General features: G+C 42.0%; 5 protein-coding genes across 9 annotated transcripts; 2 read left to right on the forward strand and 3 right to left on the reverse strand.

Moving 5' to 3' along the window:
* Window positions 1–21: 21 nt before the first annotated feature.
* Window positions 22–7,261, reverse strand: LOC148318817 (prostaglandin G/H synthase 1-like). The gene is made up of 11 exons (XM_088280625.1): window positions 7,033–7,261; window positions 6,877–6,960; window positions 5,244–5,360; window positions 3,958–4,098; window positions 3,713–3,856; window positions 3,453–3,634; window positions 2,897–2,980; window positions 2,522–2,768; window positions 1,935–2,221; window positions 1,646–1,793; window positions 22–1,179 (listed from the first exon to the last, which is right to left on the reverse strand). The coding sequence occupies exons 1-11, from the start codon at window positions 7,037–7,039 to the stop codon at window positions 842–844; spliced, it is 1,779 nt and encodes a 592-aa protein (XP_088136751.1). The 5' UTR covers window positions 7,040–7,261; the 3' UTR covers window positions 22–841.
* Window positions 7,262–8,807: 1,546 nt separating this feature from the next.
* On the reverse strand, window positions 8,808–10,862 carry rpl37 (ribosomal protein L37). Its single transcript, XM_088281395.1, has 4 exons — window positions 10,753–10,862; window positions 10,001–10,136; window positions 9,787–9,871; window positions 8,808–8,919 (listed from the first exon to the last, which is right to left on the reverse strand). Exons 1-4 carry the CDS (start codon window positions 10,753–10,755, stop codon window positions 8,850–8,852), a joined length of 294 nt encoding a protein of 97 aa, XP_088137521.1. The 5' UTR covers window positions 10,756–10,862; the 3' UTR covers window positions 8,808–8,849.
* Window positions 10,863–11,652: 790 nt separating this feature from the next.
* Window positions 11,653–15,401, forward strand: pdcl (phosducin-like). The gene is made up of 4 exons (XM_088282131.1): window positions 11,653–11,939; window positions 13,139–13,338; window positions 13,591–13,772; window positions 13,963–15,401. Exons 2-4 carry the CDS (start codon window positions 13,164–13,166, stop codon window positions 14,524–14,526), a joined length of 921 nt encoding a protein of 306 aa, XP_088138257.1. The 5' UTR covers window positions 11,653–11,939; window positions 13,139–13,163; the 3' UTR covers window positions 14,527–15,401.
* Window positions 15,402–15,847: 446 nt separating this feature from the next.
* Window positions 15,848–19,459, forward strand: cdca9 (cell division cycle associated 9). 4 transcript variants are annotated; one of them, XM_088282136.1, is made up of 11 exons: window positions 15,848–16,069; window positions 16,147–16,275; window positions 17,285–17,319; window positions 17,405–17,459; window positions 17,998–18,065; window positions 18,142–18,203; window positions 18,267–18,338; window positions 18,435–18,516; window positions 18,634–18,720; window positions 18,794–18,833; window positions 19,139–19,459. In XM_088282136.1, the coding sequence occupies exons 1-11, from the start codon at window positions 15,958–15,960 to the stop codon at window positions 19,273–19,275; spliced, it is 879 nt and encodes a 292-aa protein (XP_088138262.1). In that variant the 5' UTR covers window positions 15,848–15,957; the 3' UTR covers window positions 19,276–19,459. The 4 variants fall into 4 exon arrangements, with proteins under 4 accessions (XP_088138262.1, XP_088138261.1, XP_088138260.1 ...); XM_088282135.1 differs by having other exon boundaries at window positions 17,282–17,319; window positions 19,139–19,458; XM_088282134.1 differs by having other exon boundaries at window positions 17,402–17,459; window positions 19,139–19,458.
* A 1,205-nt stretch (window positions 19,460–20,664) lies between these two features.
* rpl28 (ribosomal protein L28) lies at window positions 20,665–23,044 on the reverse strand. 2 transcript variants are annotated; one of them, XM_088282139.1, is made up of 5 exons: window positions 22,991–23,044; window positions 21,995–22,082; window positions 21,220–21,343; window positions 20,882–21,000; window positions 20,665–20,803 (listed from the first exon to the last, which is right to left on the reverse strand). In XM_088282139.1, exons 2-5 carry the CDS (start codon window positions 22,073–22,075, stop codon window positions 20,714–20,716), a joined length of 414 nt encoding a protein of 137 aa, XP_088138265.1. In that variant the 5' UTR covers window positions 22,076–22,082; window positions 22,991–23,044; the 3' UTR covers window positions 20,665–20,713. The 2 variants fall into 2 exon arrangements, with proteins under 2 accessions (XP_088138265.1, XP_088138264.1); XM_088282138.1 differs by having other exon boundaries at window positions 22,862–22,997.
* Window positions 23,045–23,220: the final 176 nt, after the last annotated feature.

The following is a 23,220-nucleotide window of genomic DNA, read 5'->3' on the forward strand; positions in this document are numbered from 1 at the left end:
AAGTAGGAAAAATGCAATTAATTATGATTAAATATTTTAATTGCTTGACAGCACTAAGCAAATATTAAAAACATTATTCTGACTATTAGGAAAATCTCCCAACGTGAATAAGCAAACATCATCCAAACTGGAAGCTAGATTTGCTAATCACGCTACCACCTATCCAGCACGCGTGAAAAAGTTCTCAAAACAGTACAGTACTATCAACAGCTTACATATAAATATTTGTAGGAAAAACATTTCTTGAGCATAAATAACCCACAATGCTTGTACTGTTCTTTTATCAATAATATAACAGCCCCAGATCAAATCACACAGATACGCGTTTAATAGAATTCCATGATCGTGTTTACAATGCAGCCTACTTTAACATAATGATCTGTTCGGTGAGATACTGCTTTTTGATCAACATTTCACATCCTGTGATGAAATTCTCCAGTTTGGTCGCAGCTATCAGTTTTCCATGTCTTGCCAAAAGAAACACAAGGCTGGGCGAGAATAGAGCGTGCCAACAGAGGCCCGCAAAAGGTGGAGGAAAATGAAAAGAATCCAAACAAAGACTTTAATGGCCTCCAATTTTAATGAATGCACTTTCAACAGCTCGTCTCGCCGGTTATCTTTCCGAAACTCAATATGAGAGTCCCTTCATCGCAGCACTGTGAGACCAGGCAAACGCTGTGCTGACTTCCTCACTTAAGTTCCAAGTGTAAGGCTGCAAAATGAGAACACGGCAGTGGGGGGGGGGGACAAACAAGGTGCCTTGCGTCTTGAAGAAAGTTTGTATGTTGAAAGCCCAACACGTTTGTGTTTTAGGGGGACTGTTCAAGCCCCTTGAAACGTGTCACAGCTCATCCGTCCTGACGTTTTCCTCTTCTGGCGGCACTCGGAACGCCACGTAAGGACACGTCCTGGAATTGAGGCACACCAGGTTCTTCAGCGTGGCCGAGTTGACGACGTCGAAGCCCACGCGGCCTCCGAAAGTGCTGGGCTTCCAGTACTCGGGGGAGCAGATGGGGTTGCCCAGGAGGCCTTTGAGGGAGAACGGCGCACCCATTTCCACCATGCTCTCTCCAAATATGGCCCCCGGCCGCGTCCGCTCCAGCAGCATGCCGGGGTAAAATTCAAGCGCGTCAATGTCGCCATAAAACTCTTCCAGCGTGAGCGCTATCTCCTCGTTATCTGCCCCCAAAAGATCGATGACATTTTCAGTCAGCATTTCAGCATCAAGGTTCGGTTCAATTGTTAGAATTAACACCATCCGATTAATAGATCAAAGTTCTGCTCTTAAAGTTTGAAACTAAACAAAGGCAAATGAAGCATTATTTATCAAATCAAACACTCTGTCACATGTTTATATGTTCAATCAATCGCTGACAAAGGCAGCATATTGTTAAAAGAGCGTAGCAAAACTCTGAAATAATGCCGTTAATTGGCCCCCAAATCAATTCAAAGTTGGTTCACCAAGATTTAACAAACGGCAACACCTTGGTGCTACGGCAGATCACATCGCGACACTCATAGTCATTCATGACAAGGGTTGGGCCACTTCTCGTGGGGTGTCAATGATCCCGAGCATGCATTTTAAGGACGGTCTCACTCTCTTGTCAAATATGACGATGGCATGCTCTTCGTTTGTTTTGCTCACCCGTAAACTCTCGAAAGGAAGTGTACGGCTTGAGGTTAAAGCGTTTCCTGTACTCGTTGAAGGGCTGCATGCGCAGCTGACGCGATTCTTTGATGGTCCTCACGGCGACAGGCGTCACCGCGGGGCTCATGTTGTGGCCGCCGCCAATCTGCAAACAAAATAAATGCACATGGGACCACCAAAGCCTCGACGTGTTTAGCATCATTGAGGAAGAAAGCCAAGAAAGCTTCGTTCTGCTATTTGAGCATTTATTGCGATTGGATGACCCGATTGGCCGAGCGCCCGTTACCTGGCCGGCCACTTGGCGGGAAAAGGCGTCCACCAGCTTGTCCACGCCATAGTGCGTCAGCACGGACGTGTTGAAGAGGAACTGCGGGTAGGTGAGCTCGTCGCCATTGATATGGAAGCGATCAGGCATCAAGGGGTGCCAGTGGTAGAGCTGGCTGAACTCCAGGGCGATGCGATTCCTGTACTGGAATTGGGCGTGGAAGAGCAGGGTGGGATCAAACTTTAGCTGCAGCAGGTAGCCGCTGAGGTGCTGCACATATTCTTCGATGACGATTCGGATGGTCTCACCTAGGGAGGGGAAGAAATGTTTTGAAATAAACATCTGTGAGCTCCCCCTGAAAAAAAAAAATATAATACTAAAACTAATAAAAACCACACTAAGAAAGCATTTAAAAAAAAGAAATCAAAACTACGCGGTTGAAACGAATAACCTTGCTCTGAAATGAATTAAAAAAAATGAAATAAAAATTACAGTGAACCATTTGAAACTTTGCCAACCCTCCACCACCACCATCACGCCAAAAATTCTGTGCCTGGCAGAGATGTTGAATTTGAATGATGTTCAAAATAAACGTGCAAGTGGCTCACCAATGATGACGAGCCGCGTGGTCTGGAAAAGCTGCTCGTCGTCCCAGCCGGGATGCTCGGCTTTCAGGAGGTCGCACACTCGGTTGTGCTCCCTCAGCCACAACGTGGCGTACAATCCCAAACCGGGCAGAAGTCCAAACACTTCCTGGCCGATAGCAAACTGGTCCTCGGGGGCCACGCTTGGGGGGTAACTCATCTTGATGGGGGCTTCGGCTACAGAGGGGGGGTACATCTCGCCATCGATCAACTAATGGGGAATAGAAGAGCACAACAAGGTCCGAACACTTAACATGCATTTTCATATTGACCAACAAGGGATTTACACATATTGACAAACATTTCAAATGCAAATTAAACGGGAAAGCTGTACTCCACCTGATACTTCAGTTTGCCATCTTTTAAAAGTCGCAGCTTAAGTTGCCGCTCCAGGTTATCTCCGTAAATGTGCCCCGCATCCACCTGGACAAAAAATATTATGAAGATATTGAAAGGGTATTAATTCTTTTTTTTTTAAAAACTCAAAAGTGTCAAATAATAAAAAAAAAAGTATCACTTGGAAATGATTCAGGTCGTACTCGACAAAGAGCGACAAAAATCTTAGGACCTCATTTTACAAGAATTAATATAGTATTATAAAAAAGTTGGAATATCACAATCAAAAGAATAAAGTCATAATATTACGAGGAAAAAAATTGAAATAGTCTGAAAATGTGTTTCCCTTTTTTCTATCACACAAGCAGCCTAATTTCACGTTGTCGTTAATTTGGGCGTTCCCCAAAGGTCCCTTCTTGGCACGCTTTGAATGAATGAATTTACCCATCGTCGACTTAAATGCAAAACACGAAACATGTTTGTGCACGTTGTCAATTTTCATTTTCACAAAGACAAAACCAAACCAAAGAGTGCGTTAAATGGCCGCGTATGAACCGACCCCGTGCCCGAGGGCCTTTGTGAAGCCCAGACCCATGCGGTTGTACGTCTTGAAAAACTGGTGGGTGAAGTGCTGCGCAAAGAAGGCAAACATGAGGTTGGAGCCCTGCGGGTCGGGCCGGAAGGTTCTTCTCTTCAGCAACTTCTCCACTAACAGCTCAGGGTCGGGCAGCCCGCCTTCACCTAACAAAAACACGTCCCAACATGAGACCTCGTCAATGACAACAAAACAAAACAAAAAATGCTTCCACCGCCGCTAACCTTTGACACCAAGAGGAGTAGGGCAGTCTTCTGGCACTGGTGGAAGAATCCGAGTGTAGTAGCTCAGGTTGTAGTAGGACTCCCAGCTGAGGTAACCGTATTTGGAATTGTAGGTCGGAGGACTCGGAATTAAGTTGGACCTCACTAATCGCACGCACGCACGCACACACACACACACGCCACAATATGCTTGAAATGAGTGGAATGATGAATTTTTTCATTCCTGTTGTGGACGGACTGAGGACCTGTCAGGACAAGCCGCATGAGAACATCCCGCAGGAAGGTGTTGTTGACGACGTCCCAGAGCCAGCGGAAGTGGGTGAGGATGTAGTGTACCGTGTCCGGCCCGGGCTTCGAGAGGTGTCGCACTCGAGTCCAGAACTCCGCTGTGTGAGGACAACAAGATCTTACCGCGAGCGACGGCTCAGCACCGAGGCCAGCATTTAGAAATTAAAAAAAATTATGCTCATTTTGTCTTTGTCTCTCAAGTCACAATATGTTTTTTTTTTTGCTATTTTAAACATTTTCGGCTAATTTATTCGAGCTCTTTTCACGATGTCTATGAAATAATAGAAATAAAAGAATCAAGGTTTGCTTTTGCGCCGCGTGGAAGTCGAAACTTTGCGTTCAACTCCGACAGACTCCGGCCGGCCTTTTGTGCGAAGCCTCGACATCCCTCTGAAGAAACGTTTGCATTTTTTTTCTCAGCTTTGTTTCTTTCATCTTTGAAAGGATGTCGGACCGGACATCGGGACGGAACCCGGACTCGCCGCCAGGCCAAACTCTGCACTCCCGTATGAAATGCTGAAATCGGGCCCAATTGTTGGAACGAGCGCGAACGCACACGGATGGTGTGAGGGCTTCCTTGTTGGTTTTGAAGTGGAGCGGACGAGCCCGAGGCGGCTTCCGCGCTTCTTTCGCATATTTGGATGAACAAAGTGCGGCCCGCATGCCACAAGTAGCCCACGCCAAGAATTAACATTATCAAGAGTCCTGGAAGATCTTCGCCTTTAATTGGTTCATGGATTGAAATGTCTTGACTGTTCTGTTTGTTTTTCATTCATTTATCTTATTGAGTTGATTAATACATTTCCTGTAAAAAAAAAAAAATAAAAGAATATTGTTCAAATGAACAATTTTCCATCTACATTCATTTGTTTCATTAAACAACTAAAATATCTTATCAGTTTTAAAAATGTGGTCTTTGAGCACAAAAGAGGTTTAGATTTTGATGTCATGTCCATTTAGCATTTCTTAACAATTTACTTTAATTTTTGATCAACACAATTGAGAAAAGCAAATTTGGCACATTTTCTTGTCATTGATGGACATAATCGGAATTGAATGTCAAGTCAAGTATGTGCCTTTGCTCTCTAGACTATGAAAGAGGTGGACTCCTGCACGTTCTTATTTTCAAGCAGTAAGCGGGCCTCTTTTGCCCTCCCCATGTGGAATAGTTCAAATTCTTCTCCATCCCGAAGAGGATATGAAGGCATATCGCAGATGCAAAGCGTGGGAAGAGTCGACTCACGGATGGTGCAGTTCTCCCCGTGGTAGCCGGTACGGGTGCAGTCGCACTCGTAGCGATCATCTGCGTATCTTACGCACACGCCCCAGTGTTGACACGGCAAGTCGCAGCACGGGTTCACTGCCGAGACAAGTGGCAAAAAGTGTCAGGGTCACCTCATTAAACACAAGATTTTTTCTTTTTTTAGCACAGCTGCAAATTCCTACATCTGGCTTATAATGAAAAAAAAAAATGACGTCAAGGCTGTAAAAATCATTAAGCAGCCACTACAGGAAGGATCTTATTGTGGAAACCAGCGGCCAAATGCATGACCGGTACCATAACTGGGAAAGTGTCTCATTCTTCGTCTCGCTATAAGATGCGTCTTCTGACGTCACGGCGATCGACCGCCAGTCGCCCATCCCTGACAGACATCGTCAAAAATCAGCACGACTGTAAATGTCACATTGATAGCCGTTAGAAACTGTGGACTTTGATGTCAATGAAATGAGTTCATCCCTTCAATAATTAGATGACACCGACGGAAAATATACTCAGGAAAGACCTGACGCTCCGCGCTGAAAATAAAATACACTGTGTGTAGTGTGCTTATCTTGTCAGATACATAAACTCTTGAGTCAGACTCCCTTAGGGGAACAAAAAAAAAGAAATGTCAGGGATCTCTGTTACTATAGCACAAGCAGAGGAATTTCATGTGTGTGTGTGTGTGTGTGAGTCTTAGACACAACCCAATAGGTGGAATAAACTGAGTAATCCTGCTCAATTATTCCTAATTGCTTTCAAATGTGACAGACTGCTTGTACAGTGCAGACTCGGTGGGGGGGGGTCACCAAGAGACTTGTCTCCAGACTTGCTCCAGCACGCTTCTCTCAGCCCGCATCCTTGCCAAAGACACTCGGCAGACCTCATCCGCCTGCTATGCGAACTTGGCCCACACCTTCTGAAGACGACCAGAGTCATTTTACAAGGCATTATTTCCTCAAAAACTGGCGGGAAAATAGCTCCGAGCCGAGTGTGAATGGCAGATGTCATCATACGGGATGTTGCACAAAATGTACCAGTCTTTTAATCTTGAGACGAAGATAACCTTGGAATGGGATGAGACTACATTTAAACAGTTTGTTCGCATGTGTAACGACTGATAGCACCAACACCACTGCGTGTGTGTTAACAAGTCAATACGCGCATATACAGTAAATGGCACTTGATATTGATAATAATTGCAAAAGTCACAAGACATTTTATTATCCCTCTCTTCTACGAACTGCCACACGCTGGCATTGCAATGAACTTTTTTGACCCCGCTGTGCACTTTGATTCGCTTTTGTGTCTGAACAGAAAGACGAAATATTTGACATACGTTCAATAAATAATTTAGACTGTCGAACGTCAGCATGTGTAATTCATGTGTGGTAAAAAATGAATATTGGTCTGTTGTGGGAGCGCAAGCGCCCTGAACAGTTCATTCGTGTGGAGTTGCTTGCTTCTCCTGCCTGAATGTTCCAAGTAAAAAAAGTAGTTAGTTAGTTGGTTAGTTAGCGGTAATGTTTAGTTTCCCCCTTCTCCCATTATGTCAAAGACGTCAAAGCAAACGGCCAGAAAAATGCGCATATTGACCGAGTAAACTTTCAGCTACCTCTCCCGGACGTCACCTCATCCCCACGGCACGCTGGTTCCCGCAGTAGAAGCAGAAAAGCGCAGAGGTATCCGAGGATAGAGGCTACATAGAAAGAGAGAGAGAGATTGGATTAAGTGGGAGGATATCATGTTTGTCAATTATTTTCGAACTTACTTCTCATCACAGCAGCTCAGCGCGGTGTCATTCCAAGAAAGGGGCAACACGACAGCTTCAAATCCGTCAATTGGGAGTCGAGACGGGGCAAGACGAGCTCGTGAGAGGGCTGGTTAACTCCGGTGTGCGCGGGAAGCAGCCCGCTGTGGAGAGTTCTCGCCTACCGACGGAGAAAGCAGGAGACCAGCGAGGGCGCTCTCGGCGCTGGTTCGCCAATTTACTGCTTGGCGTCGCAACATCGCCCTCTGTCGGCAATCACGGGCCATGACACGAGGGAAAAATACGATTTAGTATGTCATCAAATGTGATTGGTCATTACCTGAGCCCTTAGGAATGGTGATGTCATTTTAAGTCGACAGAAAGTGGCAAAATGGCCGCCCCTCAGGTGGAATTTTGACGCTTCATGTTCCAACAAGGCAATGTAAATCACCCAATGTCATGTATAGACGAATGGGGGCGGATAGAACATATAAGGAACATGTTTGGCTTTACTTCTCGTATAATTATTTAATTTTATGGTAACAGAATTAAAACATCCTCTGTAGTAGTGGCATTCCGTTTGTTTTTCTGAGGCAACACTAAAGTGCCCCTTCTATTTACATGAGCTGTCTAGGACATCCAAACGTTCAAATTGTATTGGGCCTTGAATGGCAGAGTCCAAAATGTGGCACAGACCTTGACCTGCAATAGTTTTGACAAAGAAAGAAACTACATCAAGATCCTTGATGATTCAGATGAAGAAAATAAATTGGGTGAATATGGTGAATCAAGTCCCCCTTCGCCAAAGGTGAGGATGCCTGATTCTGCCAAGAACAGGAGCAGACCATAACTGCAATTCATCCACTTTCAATATTAAAATAACCCTGAATCAGAAATTGCGCTAATACGATGTAGTGCAAAAATAGCAAATAGCTGCAACCCTTAGCAAACCTCTGCTGATTCTTCACCAGATTGTGGAAGTGTACCTAACTTTAGGACTTGTTTTAAATCAATCACTCCAAATACTGAGATTTAACCAGTATGTTTCTCTAGCTCATTTACATGACTTGATTCCAACTGCAGAAAAACATGATGAACCGCATTTAAACCACACTCAAAAGCTGTACAAATCACTGTAGTTCTTTACAATAGAGGACAAAAGTAGCTCGCAGATGAGTGACTTAAAAAGTTGAAACCCAAGTGGACTCAACATACTGAGGGGGGAAAAAAAGATTATGGAAAGAAAAAAAGTTGGGCTTGTGGGAGTGAAAGTTAACTGATACTTAAAACGTTGCAGGCCAACCGTTAAACATTACAGCAGTTAGGCAGCCTGACCTCAGAACCTAAAACCTAAAAAAGACCTGCAAAGAATGCAGTGCTGCCATTAAATGTCTTTACGCTTACAGTGACTTTTCCTACAGTCCTCTAAGGTGGACTGGATAAACCCTCTTCTGGGAAGACCACCCTCAAGTTTTCCAGCTGCCAGAGGGAAAAAAAAAAAATCAAAATTTTGTTTCTTGCCGTCATGGGAGAAAAATGACTGTTTGGATTTTCTATAAACATTTAAGACTTGTTGTTGTTAGGGTTGTGCCGAAGTAACTGAACTCGAGCAAACGCACTTTCGATTTGCAACGATACTTTCAGTTGATTTTGTAGATGCCACTGAAAGCCCCACAACAAAGTAGCCTCCCTCTAAACATTTATGCTCAAATGTAAAAACAGAATGTGTGGTCTTGGTGCAGAAGTGAAAGAAAAAGACATCACATTGCATCCAGAAGGACAAGACGAAAACGTGCTTTTGTGTGTTGGTCACATTTATTTGAACAAAAATGTGTCTTTTAAGAGGAGCTGGAGGCGGCCACCGCAGCACGTCGGGGCTTTGGGGTGGTACCTTCCCGGAAACCGTTCCTGGAGAAAGCGAGAGGAAAAAAAAAAAGATGGCACATGAATTAGATGACTTCCAGTATGTGTGAAATGAATTTTCCCTGTGCAACGTGAATGTGACGTTTACTTTATTCAATACAAATGCATGTGACAGACTCTCATGACGCTTAACTTGCATCAGATACTTCAAAAAGGAATCACCGTGATTTCATATATCCAGACATTTATTGTTTGCCATCATTGGTAAGCACTGCTCAAACATAATTTTAGTAGCAGATAGTCACATGTCCAGATATTTAGAGTCAACAGCTTCTATTCTTCTAAAAAAAAACACAGGTGAGCCATGATTGGCTGTTGACCTGAGAAACTGTGATGTCATTTTCAGTTGACATCAAGTGACAAAATGGCCTCCCCCCCCCAAAAAAAAAAAAAAAAAATGGCCTCCCCCTGAGAGTGTGGATACACACGTAGGGTCGCATACTACATTCTGTTGACCGTTTTGGGATCACAGTTTGGATAAAATTTAAAAGTATCATTCAAGGCAAACATTTTAAAGTTATGTATTAGTTAACGCCTTCATTCAACTATTGGTGAATGACGCTACCAAATTGCAATTTTATATCGTGAACAACATACTGATCACCCAAGCTAACTTTTTATCCAGCAGTTGAGTAAATTTGTGGCACTTTGAACAATTTATTAGAGCAAAATAAGGCACCCACTTTGGAAAAACAATTGCCCCCCCCTCAAAAAAAACAAATGGCACTGTCAGATTGCATTTCGACATTGTTTCGTGATGGAAAAGAAAAGAAAAACACCACTTTCTCAACCAGCAACAAATACCAATTCAGTACTCCATAACCACGAATTCCCTATCTGTGTTCACCTTACCTGAATCGACGGTACACAACCTTGAGGTGCCTCAGCCGACCGGTGCCGGTGGTGTTCCTTCTCTTGGCCTTTGCGCTCCAGTTGTCTAATAAAGAAAAAACAAATATGAATTAATTAAAAAAAAATGAATAAACAAATAAGTAAGCATCTTGTCTGTCATTCATTTCTACAAGCCAAGTCACAGCTTCCAATTAAAGGAAAATGTTCAACTTACACTTTCTCTTGCGCTTCTCGGGGTAGCCACACTTGCCGCAGGAGGATTTCTGCAGGTGGTAAGCTTTAGAGCCACAACGACGGCACAGGGTGTGCGTCTTGTTCCTGCGCTTACCGAAAGAGGATGTTCCCTTCGTCTGGAAGATGAAAATTAAAAATAAAAAGCAATCAATGCCCATCTATAAGCACCTAATTACCACTGTAATTTTGAAGGTCTTGTCTCAGTGAGTAAAAATTATTGAATCACGGATTTGTCATTGATTCAGACATTTCAGAACATCATGGACAAGACTGTAAAATGTAAACGCCTGGTGAAACACTCACTGCTTTATTTACATGTTTCAGCACTCATTGAATCCTTCATGATGTGGCTAGCCGACACGTAAACCAATACAACTATTAATAAAACCAAGAGATCCATTAGAGACTTTCCAACGAACGAATCGCTTTAACACAACAGCGACATACTAAAAAGCACATTTAAAAAATAGCAAGGTAAAATGTAACGTTACAGAGCGGACTTTATTCAATTTAAAGAGATTCGTGTGGCTCACGCGTAAATGCTAACGAGCCGGCTAGCTACTTGCAGAACTAATACTTCATGTTGGCAAATATGCACTTTATTTACAACAAATACAGCTTTCAAAAAGGAGCTAATCCTAGCCGACAACTAAACAGTTGTGATCGGTAAACGATGAACTGCAGGTTTTGAAGATGTCTTGAGATTTTAGCTGGACAGCATTGCAATCTTACCATTGCTGCACAGCGCCGAGGGATAAGAGACAGGAAGAGAGGCCAGCGTGCTGTCAAATTACATCCGTGCTTGTTTCTGTGTTACACCGAAAAGGTTCCCATGGTCAAATAGTTTCTGTGCCAAAATAAATATACAATACAATATCATTAAAACTTGATTATAAAGATATGTTACAGAATTAAGATGCTCGTTACAAATATCCAAAATTCCATTCTAGATATCCGTAATTCAACATAAATTATAATTCACTTGTGAGGGCGTACATCACACATATGTATGCATTTGTCCTCGGCTAAATGACATGATTACGGATATCCCAAACGGAATTGTGATATCAACAGGAATTACCCATTCCAGATATCCGTAATTCACTATGGCGTTATAGATATTGAAATGCCACTTATGGATAGGAAGAATGCAGTTACAGATATCTGAAGAGCGCGTTTTTGATTTGTCAAAACTGAAATCTGCAAAATATCCTCGATAACGTCACATTACATATATATTACGAGGTTACTATTGGCACGCAGTGAACTGGTAGTTCCTGTGTTGTTTTTATGTTAAATGGGATTAGATTATGGCGCATAGGAACCGAAAGAACTCTGTAGTAAACCGAGAACACTCTTGTAACATGTTATTTCATTTTGGGTAGCGCACGTAAAGGTAAAACACAAACTGACATTATGTTGCCTTTAAGTACACCAAGTGGAAGACAAAATTACGCCTTTTGCTTCGCTTTCTCGAAAAGAAAATAATGGTGTCTGGTCAAAAATAATATTTCAAGCATCCATGACTACATCCCTCCTTCCCATAAAAGACATTTTCTATCCATAAAAGGCATTTTATATGTCTGCAACGTCATTTTGCCGAGGACAAATTACGTCAAGTTGCCGTTTACGTGCATTGGATTCGTCTTTCTATCGTGTGCACATATCCTAAATTGATTCTTACATATCTCTAACGCCACTCAACTAGGTTAAATCAATACGTTTTATATACATAAAGTGTCACAACTCGTCATTCACCAGCGCGTTTTGTAGGATTGCGGATTTTTTGTTCAAATCGCGAAGGCATCACGCCGGGTGACAGATGCTTATGGGAGTTAGCCATAACATCTTAGCCAAGAGTAGCATCACGGAGGCCAGCTGACATACTTACCATTACGAATAATAGGTCATAAAACAAGGTAAGAACGGGTTGTTTATACATTTGTTCTTATCTTATATTATTTAAAGGGGCCCATTCTTGTGATCCTTTTCACTTCCGTCTATAAAGATAGCTAATAAAGAGAGTTGGTGGCTAAAGCTAAACCTTAGCTCACATTCGTTGTTCAAGCCCTTTTTAATAACTCAGGTAATTGGATTAGCGTCTCAATCTATTTATCTATCCATCACTACCACAAAAAATGAATTGTCAAAATAAAGTCCTGATGAATAAACTCAAGTTCAGAAGGGCATTGGGTATGTATTTACATGCAGTTAAATTTGCATGCCGACTAGTTTCAAATGATAACATGCATTATAATCTGCATTGTCCGGTTGTCCTACATTTCACACAAGGCCTTTCTGTTTTTCTGACAGTTTAAATAAACGTCATACTAAATTATTCTCGCTTCTCGAGGCAAATGTGATTTATGCGCGTGGATGTGATTTGGTTTGAATAAATATTTCTAGGTTTTCTTTATTTTTTTCCCCGGTCATGTTTAAAATAAGTGGATATAAATGTTGTTGATGGGCATACATTCATAATAGAACATTCTAATTTTATTCTCATACAAATATGACCGTGTTGCAACTACCGGTGATCTGTGACTTCCTTCTCTTCCCAAAAGTCACCAAAAAAAAGAACCTTTTCTCATTTATTATTATTATTAAATACTTTTAGTACAATATTTTTTTCTGTTCATATTTTGTTTCTTTTCATAAAATATACATTTCTTATGTAGGCACAACTTAAGCATGAAGTAACAACTCTTTTTCCTGTGGAAATTAAACATTTATATTCTCTTAAAATAGCAGTTTTTTCCTTTGCAGTATTACAACTTTATTTACCAACAATAACAAAAGTGTTATTCCTGGAAAGTAAACCATATTTTCCTGTTAACATTACAATGTATATTAATATTAATTTCTTGTAAAATCAAGCATATCATAATAGTAAATTGATGTATGATTCTTGGTCTTTTAAAAATTAAAATTTTCCTGTAAAATCCTGGCCTGTGCCTTTGTAAATATTTTTCTCCCATTCCTTTTTTTCCATAATAGTTTAACTATTTTCCTAAAACAGTTTTTTCATTCCTGTAAAACTTTTTTTTTAAATAATATTCAGTCTTAATTCTTGTAAAATCTCAAGATAACCAACACACTGATATAATTGTATCCCCAGATAAGCGATTGTGTGAGCCATTGCCATGACAACGCTGGACGACAAACTCCTGGGGGAGAAGCTGCAATACTATTACAGCAGCAGCGAGGACGAGGACAGCGATAATGACGACGATGAGAAGGACGCCAAAACCATCCGAGATGGCGCCGCCAACGAGCCTGAGCTCGACTACTGCGCGGACGGCAGCTCAGTTAACACAGGTAGCTGCTCGAACAAAATCATTTACAGCAAACCCACACTATTCATTGTCTCTAATTTTTCATCTATGGGACATTTTAGAGCTGTCATTGTAATACTGTGATTCCGCTATATTTTTGCTCAGTTACCATACCATCAGAATCCTAATATTGGCCCATGGCTGTGTTTGTATTATTTAAAAATTTATTTATTTATTTATTTTTTAAAAAGAGCATAAAAATTGATACATGTATGTCGGCACGGTGGTCATTCAGGACCAAAGGGTGTGATCAATGACTGGAGGAAATACAAGCAGCTGGAGGTGGAGCAGAAGCAGGAGCAAAAGGAGGAGATGGAGCACCTGATCAAGAAGCTGTCCATGACTTGCCGCTCCGACCTCGACCTGGAAAAAGACAAGCAGAAGCAGAAGGAGCTGCAGGACAAAATCAAGGGCAAAGTAAGAGATTAACAGCTTCAACATAAGACAACTAACTATGAGCAACTATGATGTCATTTTCAGTCGACAGCAAGTGTTTGCGCCTGGGACTGTTAAAAACGGGTGCATTTTGCTGCTTAATTCAGATTTCATACTACATGCCAATGTAGCTGCGGATTCACGGTACAGTTGTGCCATTTTGTGCCCGCAGATGACCATGCAGGAGTACAACATGCTCCAGCAGGAAGAGGACGACGAGGACTTCCTCCAGCAGTACCGTGCGCAGCGCATGGAGGAGATGCGGCAGCAGCTGTGCCGCGGCAAGCGCTTCCAACACGTCCAGGAGTTGGCCGGCGGCGAGGACTTCCTAGAGGCGCTGGACGAGGAGGACAAGAACACGCCGGTCATGATCCACATCTACGAGCCCAATGCGGCCGGCTGCGAGGCCATGAGCGGCAGCCTGGCGTGCTTGGCGCGCGAGTACCCGCTGGTCAAGTTTTGCAGTGTGCGCAGCTCGGCCATTGGCACCAGCCCGCTCTTCCGGGACGGCGCTCTGCCCGCCCTGCTGGTCTACAAAGGCGGCGAGCTCATCGGCAACTTTGTGCGGCTTACCGATCAGCTGGGCGAGGACTTCTTCGCCGTGGACGTGGAAGCGCTGCTGCAGGAGTACGGCATGCTGCCCGACAAGGCCCCCACCGTGGCCAAGACGCTCCGCAACGGCGCCATCATTCAGAGTAACCTCAGCGACGACGATTCCGACCTCGACATAGACTAGAATGCCGTTTGGCTGATGTTCTGCAGCCACTTTTTCCATGCATTTTTCTTGTAATTACACACTTCTTCCCCTCATAAACATACTTTTTCTTTCACCTAAAATTTTCTTCTCGTAAGTTAATAACTTTTGCGTCAATATTAGCACATTTTTCCTCATGAATAACAACCTTTTCACTCTTAATGTTATTCTCGTAAAATTGTAGTTCTATAATTTTTCATTTATAGGACTTCATTTTTTCTAAATAATATAGGACCGAAAATTAAAAAAAAGAAAATTCAACTTTGAAGTGGAAATGATGGGTGGGCAGGCCCACCAGATACAACTATTTGTGTACTAACTATTTAAAGTCCATTTTTCATAATACGCCCCTCTGTGAACAAGTGATGAGGGTTTCACACCAGGTTTGTTCAGTTTTGTCACACATAGTATTTGCTTAAATAGTTTTGTCAATTTGTGTCCAAATCACAAGTCTTCAGCCCCGATGGACCTTATTTGATTCTAACTTTTGTATGTGTTGCAACATTTCAGTTGGAGGGTGAAAATAAGTAAATAAGAGTGTTGACTCACCACTTTGTTTTTTGATCAGAACTGTCCCATTTGGTAAAACATTCCATTTGATTTTTTTGTATACCGGTGAGCCCATCCATTGATTGAATAATTGGTCAAAAGAGGAGGTTGCAAGTACCATTGCTGTCCTCCAGGGGTCGTATGTGTGGCCCTTTTTATATGCACCGCAGATGCACTTTGCATGCAATGCACCCTATAAATCGTATTCTATTTGTTGAACGGCGATATGTAAATGTTTCCTTAAAAGATGCCTGTGTGTATTTTTATATACATATGAATTAGGGCGTATTAAAAATGTTGACCTGGAATGGACCAGCCGTTTGTGAGGAATGTAAATGAAAGTGTCAGGTAGAATAAATTTGGAAATTATTTTAAGATTTGTATTTGCTATTAGTACTTAGAAGAATATTTTTTAGCAGGAGTGTTTATAGGGAGGCTTAAACTAATGAAATACTTGTTTCTAAAAGTAATCAATCTCGAGCTTTTAAGTTACTTCAGTCTCGAACAAAAATATTTTTATTATTATATATCTTCATACAAAACGTTTTTTCAGGTGTTTTTATGAGGCCTACTAGAGGAGAGCAAAATAAAATAAGAATAATACGAATATTAAATAATACCTATATAATCTAATTTATTTCTTATTCAAATGTCAAATATGTGACTTTTTATCTCATTTATTGAAAACAAATCTGAAGTAGAGGGCTTTTTAAGGCAGCCAATGGCTACAGCCCTTATTGGGTTGTCACGTGACGACAAGGACATCGGCCAATATTAACTGTCCATCCTTACAACGTCGGTTTACGCCTGACAGATAAATTGGCGTCCAGTTTTTTTGTCTCTTTAGTGAAAAGGCAGTCTAGGATGGCTCCAAAGCGATCAAGAAACGCAGCTAATGTCCACCATCAGGAGGAGTTAAGCAGGGTATTACGAAGTCGCAAAATGACCCTCTTCATTCAGCAAGTTGAGAAAGAAGGTTAGACGACGTGAAGTTGGCTCTTACCTACTCTGTCGGTGTCTCTGTGAACGTGTTTCTCCAAATTTGACTCGCAGCACAAGAGCGAATGAATGAACTGGAGAGCAGACTTGACAACTTATTGGCAAATATCGACCAAGTGTTCAAAGTGGAGCTGATGAAGTTGCCGCCTTCGATTCGAAAGATGCGCGTTGGGGATTGGACAGGTGAGTCGGAATCTTTTCGGTGCACGAGCGGGTTGGCCTGTTTTTGGGATTCGTCAGCGTTGACGCCATATTGGACGTGGCGGATGTGTCCATAAAGTAATGTCAGTCAGTGGACTTGAGCGTGGGTGTCAAACTAATTTTAGTTCATGGACCCCCATTCAACCACCAATTTGATATCTAGTGGGAGAGACCCGTATAGCTGTGGTCTAATTAAAAAAACCCGGGACAACAATTTAAAAAGTCGGCTACATTTGAAACATATTAAGCTTTATTGATAATTGTATTATTGCAAACAGTTTTAAATCATATGAGCAATCTGAAATTTCTCAACAAAAAGTGAGTGCAATTTCCGTACCATTACGAATCAGTGTCTTCATTTACATTTATGGATCTATGGACTTCTCAGGGTGAAAAAAAATATTGTTGTAGGTAATTAGTGTACACCCTTTGGCATATACAACATCAGGGAGCATTTTGGACCATCCCTATTTACAGAACAGTTGCACCTCAGCAATATTTGTGGGATGTGTGTCCAGTGTGATTAGCTCTCAGTTGGATTCACTTCAAGACTTTAACTGGGACAGTCCGGAACACATATTTTCTTCCTCGAAAATCATTTGGTTTTTGTTTACTTCTGTGATTTTGATCTATGTCCTATTGTGACAGCCATCCTCTTTAGAGCGGCAATTGTTTGGAATAGAGGGCCTCAAGTTTCTCTGCAAAATATGTAAAATTCAAGCCTGAGGGTCTTTGGTCGCCCTCTGATGTGCTCTGCTGGAAATGTTTACAATTACATTAGTGCATCGCTGCAACTTCCGGATACGTGTAGAATAGTATCATTTCTCTGCAAAGTCTAAATACCATGTAGAAGTGATGCATCTCAACTGCACGTGGTCAAATCCAATATGGCGGTAACAATGACTTGCGATTCAGCGCTCAAGGCGCGCTATTTACATGTAAGAGCCCACAAGGATGTCGTCATGCTCTTTTTGTTCCCTTTTGGCAGAAGAAATGTCATCCAGCGATGTGTCATTAGCCGTGCAGGTGAGCGGCTTTGTGATTTTGCTGCTATGTCATGTAGCGGCGAGTAGAATAATGACAAATCGCTTATCTGGCGTGATTGCAGCAGCAGGACTCCCCTGAGATGAAGCGGCACACCCTCAAGAGGGTGCCCAGCAGAAGAGGTGATGCTTTTTTTAATTTGGACTTAAACATCATTAAATGTATTTGGCAAAATGCCAATTCAAATATCTACTGAGCTGCAATTGCTGCTGTTGTTGTTATATGGCCCAACCCAATTTCACATGCTGATTCTCGCTCTGTTCAAATCAGTAAAAGTTCATTCATTGTGCTTTTTCCCCCCTCCCCCTCTCCGCTCAAATCAACCCCACAATGTTTACGGTGAACAAAAGCAAAAGACGCTCGCGGTGCTGCCTGATGTTTCATGTCCAGTCTGAACATACGGCATAATAGCACCAAATGTGTCATTGTTTTTTGTGGGGGAGCCAAAACCTATTCTCCATGGAAACGCATATTGGGAGTTTGGAATGACTTCAATGATATGCAGATTTTTGCAAATGGCGAGCCGGCCTGGTCCCTCGTCACCGTACAATGAAGATGCAATCCAACTTTATGTAAAGAGCGCATTTCACAACAGCTTTCTGTACCTACATACTGTATGCATGTATAAACATTTGTGAATTATTTTTAATTCTTTTGGAGGACAATCAGCTGATCCCGCACCAGTTCAATCCTGTTTGACTCAAAAGAACTCTGGCAAGACATCCAAGGTACAGAAGCGACACTTGCCTGAGTATACCACCGTAACATTTGTTCCTTTTCGTACGTTTGTTGTCGTCGTTTTAGGCGCCCAAGGGAGCAAAGGGAAGTACGCCTACATCTGGCAGTATTAGCGCGGGAAATCTGAGGTACGTCTCAAGTGTCTGTACCGCGTTTGCGTGTCACTTCAATTTGAAGTTGCGTCTGCGCAGGGCTTCCACGACGGCCGTAACAGGACGCCGCTGGACAAAGCCCAGCGACGTGTCGGCCAAACAGAAACTCAGGTATTCAGGAAGTTTGTCAGTAGGTTGCAGACACTGAAGGGGGCGGTGTGATCTTATTTTAAAGCTGCACCACCCTGATTTGTTCTGCCCGTTTAGGTCTGTGGTCTCCACGGGGGATTTGGAATGCTCAGTGGCCGGATCTGCAGCGCACATCACCGTCACCACGGGGCGAGGACAGGTACTGCTATACATGGTGGTTATTCAAAGTTGTGGGCGGGGGCAAAATGTAGGACTAGCAAGTCACTAATCTTGTGTGGAGCTCACGTTTGTTTCGTCCGTTTCTACTTGATGGCAGACCATGTGCTTTTCTGAAGCCAACAAGGACCAAATCAACTTTGACTTGTTGGACGACGTGGCGTTGTGTCGAGTGCAGGAACTTTCGGTTAAGTGGCACCGTAAGCACGCCGTTTGTCTTCACTTCCAACATGGTTAACGCTTTCTGTCTGACTTCACAGAAACTGATTGAATACGTGTCGGGACGAGGCCGTTGCCACAGTTGAGTCGCCATTTCTTTTTTTTTACCTTCTTAATGTCTTGCTATTTGGAATATTTGATATAATAAAAGTAAATACTGACACGATGTGTCGATGTGGAAAGTGCATACACCTTTAAATGAGAATTCAAGCCAAATATTTTCGTTGCTATTTTCTATGCACCCCATCTTCCATTCATACTATTTTTTTTCCCTCCTTAAAATATACACATTATTGACCTAGCCTTTCCTGCTATGTATGCTACTCAAGAATCCCACCATACCTTTTTTTTCTCCATGTGAATCTTTTGTTCATTGCATGAATAAGCTCAAACAGGCTGCAGCCACCATCATAGTCATCAGCACCAGGCTGGGCCCGCTGTGGAGAGGCCCGGCCGAGCCGTGCAGGTCACGTCCGCAGAAAGTGTGTTCCAGAAGCAGATGGGTCTCTGCACTCACCCCTGATGGCAAAAGTATAATCATCATCATCATCATTTTGAGGATGATCGTGGGATACGCACCCCGCTGTGACCACTCTTCCCAGAGATGCTGGATGTCTTTGTTGTGATGCTCGTAGTGCTCGTGGTGTGTCGGCTCTACAAACACACAAGAGCTCATGTACACAGAGAATAAATCGAATATCAAATGCAATTTTAGAGTATTGATAATTCAAATTCAATTAAGGAAGATAGAAATTGGGCTTAGTGTAGAAAGGTTTGTGGGTTTTTAGATCAAAGTGGCTTCCTGTAGGAAGTAAAATGGTTTAAAAAAAAAAAAAAGATTTTCGGCGAGGTATAGAAATGCGGACAAAATGGCATTTTTTTTTTTCAGTCTTGATTGAAGATTTTTTTTGCCCGATACTATTTTTGCCTGTTTTATTTCCCCTTTGTTTCAAATATTGATTAAAAAAAATGTAGTTCACGAAAATGTAGAACAAATCAGCTCACATCAGAAGTCAATTTGGTGTTTTAAAATGCTAAAGAGGACATCACAAAAAATCAATTGAAAGTAACATTTAAATTGCATCAAATATGGCATGAGACTGAACTAGCCACAGAAAGTAAGTTTGGTTAATCTTTGGATAATAATGACTGTTAACAAGTGAGGACAAACATAGAAAAAATACAGATAAGGCCAAATATGCAACTAAAGTACAAATGTAAATATATAGCATAAAATACAGAGTGAGATTTATCAGAGTTAATTCCGTGGATTATAGGATCATAGCAATATATTCTGGCTGCCAGAGGATTAAACAGAGACGACATAAATAGGAAATGAAAAACAGACGCCATAAATGAGGTGCTGTTTTTACACTCGAGGGCTCCACATTTCACAATAAAAAGTTCTTTACTCATTAACAGGTACATAGGAATGATTCATTTCTGTCGTCATGGTAACATAGGAGGAGAGCATGTACTACCATTGGAGTGATGCCAAAGGATACGTCGGAGCTTCCCGAGGGCTTGCGTGAGGTTCTCCAGCTGGTCGTGGAGGTGGATGTTCTCCTCAATTAGCTCATGGATGGTGTCCTGTAGCTCAAAAGCATCTCCCGGCAGCAGCAGCAGCAGCAGGTGTACGGTGACGAGGGGTAGCGACATCGACGCGGGCCTCATGGTCGGCTACATGCAGCAATGTGGCCGGGAGATTTGCTGGCCGCGATTGATTTGTGCGTTGCCTTTTAACACCGAAGGGAGGAGGGGAGGCTCGACTTTCCAATGCCATGGATGGAAAGCTGCCTGCGGGGCTGTTGAAAAAAATCCATCCTGGAGTTTAACACGGGATGCTGATTTTGTGTACATGGAAGAGTTTCAAACCTTTGTGGAAAACGCACAAAAAAAAAAGGAGATGAAAGAGTTTTTCCCAAACAAAAATTTTATTTTGCATTATGAGGCGTGTCCATTTATGCGGTCTTGGCAGTTCTGGTGCGTTTTTTCTTGACCACCACAGGCTTCTGGCTCTTCAGAATGGCGCTGGCACGACGCAGGGCGGCCTGGAGGGGATGACAACAAATGACAATAAGACTCATTGATGGAAACAATTTCCCCACCCCCACAAGAGCAATGCTGACCATGCGCAGGTCCTTCCTGTAGTTGTTCTTGCGGATGATGTGCCTCACGCTGTTGAGAGTGGCGCGGGCGTTCTTGTTAATGGTGATCTTGTTGTAAGAAGCGGCCGGCTTGTTCTGACCTGAGAAACAAGTAGAACACAAAGTAGTAAATTTTTTTCCCCCCAAATGTTAAGGTAGTGTTTGCTCCAAAATTTCACACATTCACCATCATAAGTCAGCACACCTGCTGGAAGTATTGGTAATGATTGGGTTTGACACAAATGGTTAATTCTGTGGATTTGAGACAGATGAATGATAAAAGCAGAGCAATACTAAAATTGCGTTCGCAAAGACCATACCTGCGCGCTTCTTGATCACGACGACCACTCCTTTGCCGTCAGCCGCCGGCTGCACGCCCACCGTCTTTTTGTGCACCAGCCCGTTGAAGCGGAACGAGTTCCTAGCCTTCAGATTGTTGGGCTCCTGCCAACAGACCATTAGCAGTCATGCACGCTTCACACACACGTATACAGCCAAAACCTGCAGATTTCCGAGTTCCATACGCTCCAATTTTTCTGTACTGCACCGATCTGCAAATTTTTATGCAATTTTTCTGATCCCCAAGATGGCAACAGGTTAACGGAGAAGTAACTAGCATAGGACACCGGCTGATGGCTTCATGTGCGTTTGACGCCAGAGAAAGACAGGTAATATTGGACACTAATTCTGAAGGCCGAAGAATATTGATCTTCCTGAGCTCCAACGATATAGAGGGACAGAAATAAGATAACACAACAACTGTAGTTTGGCACTATGTGTACCCTGCATTACTGTTTAGAGTAAGAAGTCAGAAATATCATTTTCTGACTGGCTTTGAACGCTTTCCATGTGGATCCCCTCATTGTTGGAATATACAACATAGAAATTTTTTTCACGTATTAATTGTTGTATGATGTTTAATTGCTTTGATTTCACTAAAATTACTTCATACTAGGCCTTTAAGGCACATTTTTTATTCTATTGTATTTTTTAAATACCATTTATGGACGGTGTTGTAAAATGAGTTTGAAATTGTATCATTATTTGGCATCATACTTTGGAGAATATTTAAGGTCATAATCAAACAATACTCACAGTGCTGTAGGTCTGTCCGTTCCTCTTGAGGAGGAAGCTGGAACAGTTCCTGATCACCATCCACTGCAAATGGGATGACATGATGAACCTAGACAGACAACATTCGATAAGGTGGCATGAAAATTTCTCTTCATATAACACTATATATATCAAGCTACTATTTCCTAGAATTCCACATTTTACACACGCTAAATCAAACAAGGGATATTCATTTAAAAAAAGAATAGTTCCCCATTCCAAACTTAAGTGTTCACCACATTAAAAACATTAAGAAATACTTTCCACATTACGGGAAACCCCACATTCCAAAATACAACTACCAAGCAATATTCAATACTTAAACCACCTTTTTTTTTTTTTTTTGATTACAACAAATTCGGCACATTTAAGATCTCTAGAAGACCCCTTTCTCGATGAAATTCCGCAATGATATTAACACCCCATTTCGTAACATGGAGATCCATGGCTATTTAAAATTAAAAGTTTTAAAATTATAGGAAGACGTTGGACATTGGCCAGTAAATGAGCTTTAAATAATGTAGAAAAATGACACCTCTCTCGTCATGCACGGGCGTGTGTGTGTGTACATATATATATATGTGCGTGTTTTTATTTTTTATAAAAATCCTAATTTCAACGAACGGATTATTGCAAAAGTGATATAAAGCACGCCGATATTATTAGGTTCAACAACAAAGACAGTGTGTGGTGGAGACTCCCGAAATAGAATTGTATTTAAATACGCAAACGTTTATTTTTAAATTTTGTGGCAGCTAATAGAAGCCAGTTTGCTAACGCAAGCCCGGCACGTCGAGGCCTACCCAGCACGAGGTATTTTCCGCCTTTTCACTACGTGGGTTCACTTACTATTATGTTAGATGATAAACAACCAACTCAATAATAGTGCCCTACACAAAAATTGAAAACAAACGTTGAACAAGCAGGAATTGTTTGCATTTAATGAAGAGCAGCTAGGGACCAAAACCACCACGTTACCTTTTAGCGGAGAAAGAGGAGCGGAGAAAGCGGAAACCGCTTTACTCCAGCTCTAGCAAGGGATCAATCCGCGTTTATTGTTTAATTTTTGAAAATATGAACCTTCGGGTGATAATTTCCTATCATATTATCTAAGGTTCTATAATAACTATTTATAAATTACTTTGATGTGAAAAAAGCACATCAAAATTAAATATCTAGTTCTATTTGACCACCAATGCAGCGGATGA

Source organism: Idiotropiscis lumnitzeri, chromosome 18, assembly GCF_059441095.1.
Source record: "Idiotropiscis lumnitzeri isolate Australia: NSW breed Sydney's pygmy pipehorse chromosome 18, RoL_Ilum_1.0, whole genome shotgun sequence".
In the NCBI taxonomy this organism is placed as follows: domain Eukaryota; kingdom Metazoa; phylum Chordata; class Actinopteri; order Syngnathiformes; family Syngnathidae; genus Idiotropiscis; species Idiotropiscis lumnitzeri.

Excerpts from the sequence above, each read along its gene's own strand:
- rpl37 (XM_088281395.1), bottom strand. Across the intron at positions 9,872-10,000 it reads CGAGAAGCGCAAGAGAAAGT|ACAACTGGAGCGCAAAGGCC; the intron begins GTAAGTTGAACA and ends TTTCTTTATTAG. Across the intron at positions 8,920-9,786 it reads GTTGTGTACCGTCGATTCAG|GAACGGTTTCCGGGAAGGTA; the intron begins GTAAGGTGAACA and ends CGCTTTCTCCAG.
- pdcl (XM_088282131.1), top strand. The coding sequence starts at position 13,164 with ATGACAACGCTGGACGACAAACTCCTGGGGGAGAAGCTGCAATACTAT. Across the intron at positions 13,339-13,590 it reads CGGCAGCTCAGTTAACACAG|GACCAAAGGGTGTGATCAAT; the intron begins GTAGCTGCTCGA and ends GTGGTCATTCAG. Across the intron at positions 13,773-13,962 it reads AGGACAAAATCAAGGGCAAA|ATGACCATGCAGGAGTACAA; the intron begins GTAAGAGATTAA and ends TTGTGCCCGCAG.
- cdca9 (XM_088282132.1), top strand. The coding sequence starts at position 15,958 with ATGGCTCCAAAGCGATCAAGAAACGCAGCTAATGTCCACCATCAGGAG. Across the intron at positions 17,460-17,997 it reads GAGGGTGCCCAGCAGAAGAG|GACAATCAGCTGATCCCGCA; the intron begins GTGATGCTTTTT and ends ATTCTTTTGGAG. Across the intron at positions 18,339-18,434 it reads TCGGCCAAACAGAAACTCAG|GTCTGTGGTCTCCACGGGGG; the intron begins GTATTCAGGAAG and ends CTGCCCGTTTAG.
- rpl28 (XM_088282139.1), bottom strand. The coding sequence starts at position 22,075 with ATGTCATCCCATTTGCAGTGGATGGTGATCAGGAACTGTTCCAGCTTC. Across the intron at positions 21,344-21,994 it reads ACGGACAGACCTACAGCACT|GAGCCCAACAATCTGAAGGC; the intron begins GTGAGTATTGTT and ends GTCTGTTGGCAG. Across the intron at positions 20,804-20,881 it reads ACAGGAAGGACCTGCGCATG|GCCGCCCTGCGTCGTGCCAG; the intron begins GTCAGCATTGCT and ends CATCCCCTCCAG.
- LOC148318817 (XM_088280625.1), bottom strand. Across the intron at positions 4,099-5,243 it reads CGGGGAGAACTGCACCATCC|CGGAGTTCTGGACTCGAGTG; the intron begins GTGAGTCGACTC and ends GTCCTCACACAG. Across the intron at positions 2,222-2,521 it reads CACGCGGCTCGTCATCATTG|GTGAGACCATCCGAATCGTC; the intron begins GTGAGCCACTTG and ends TCCCCTCCCTAG.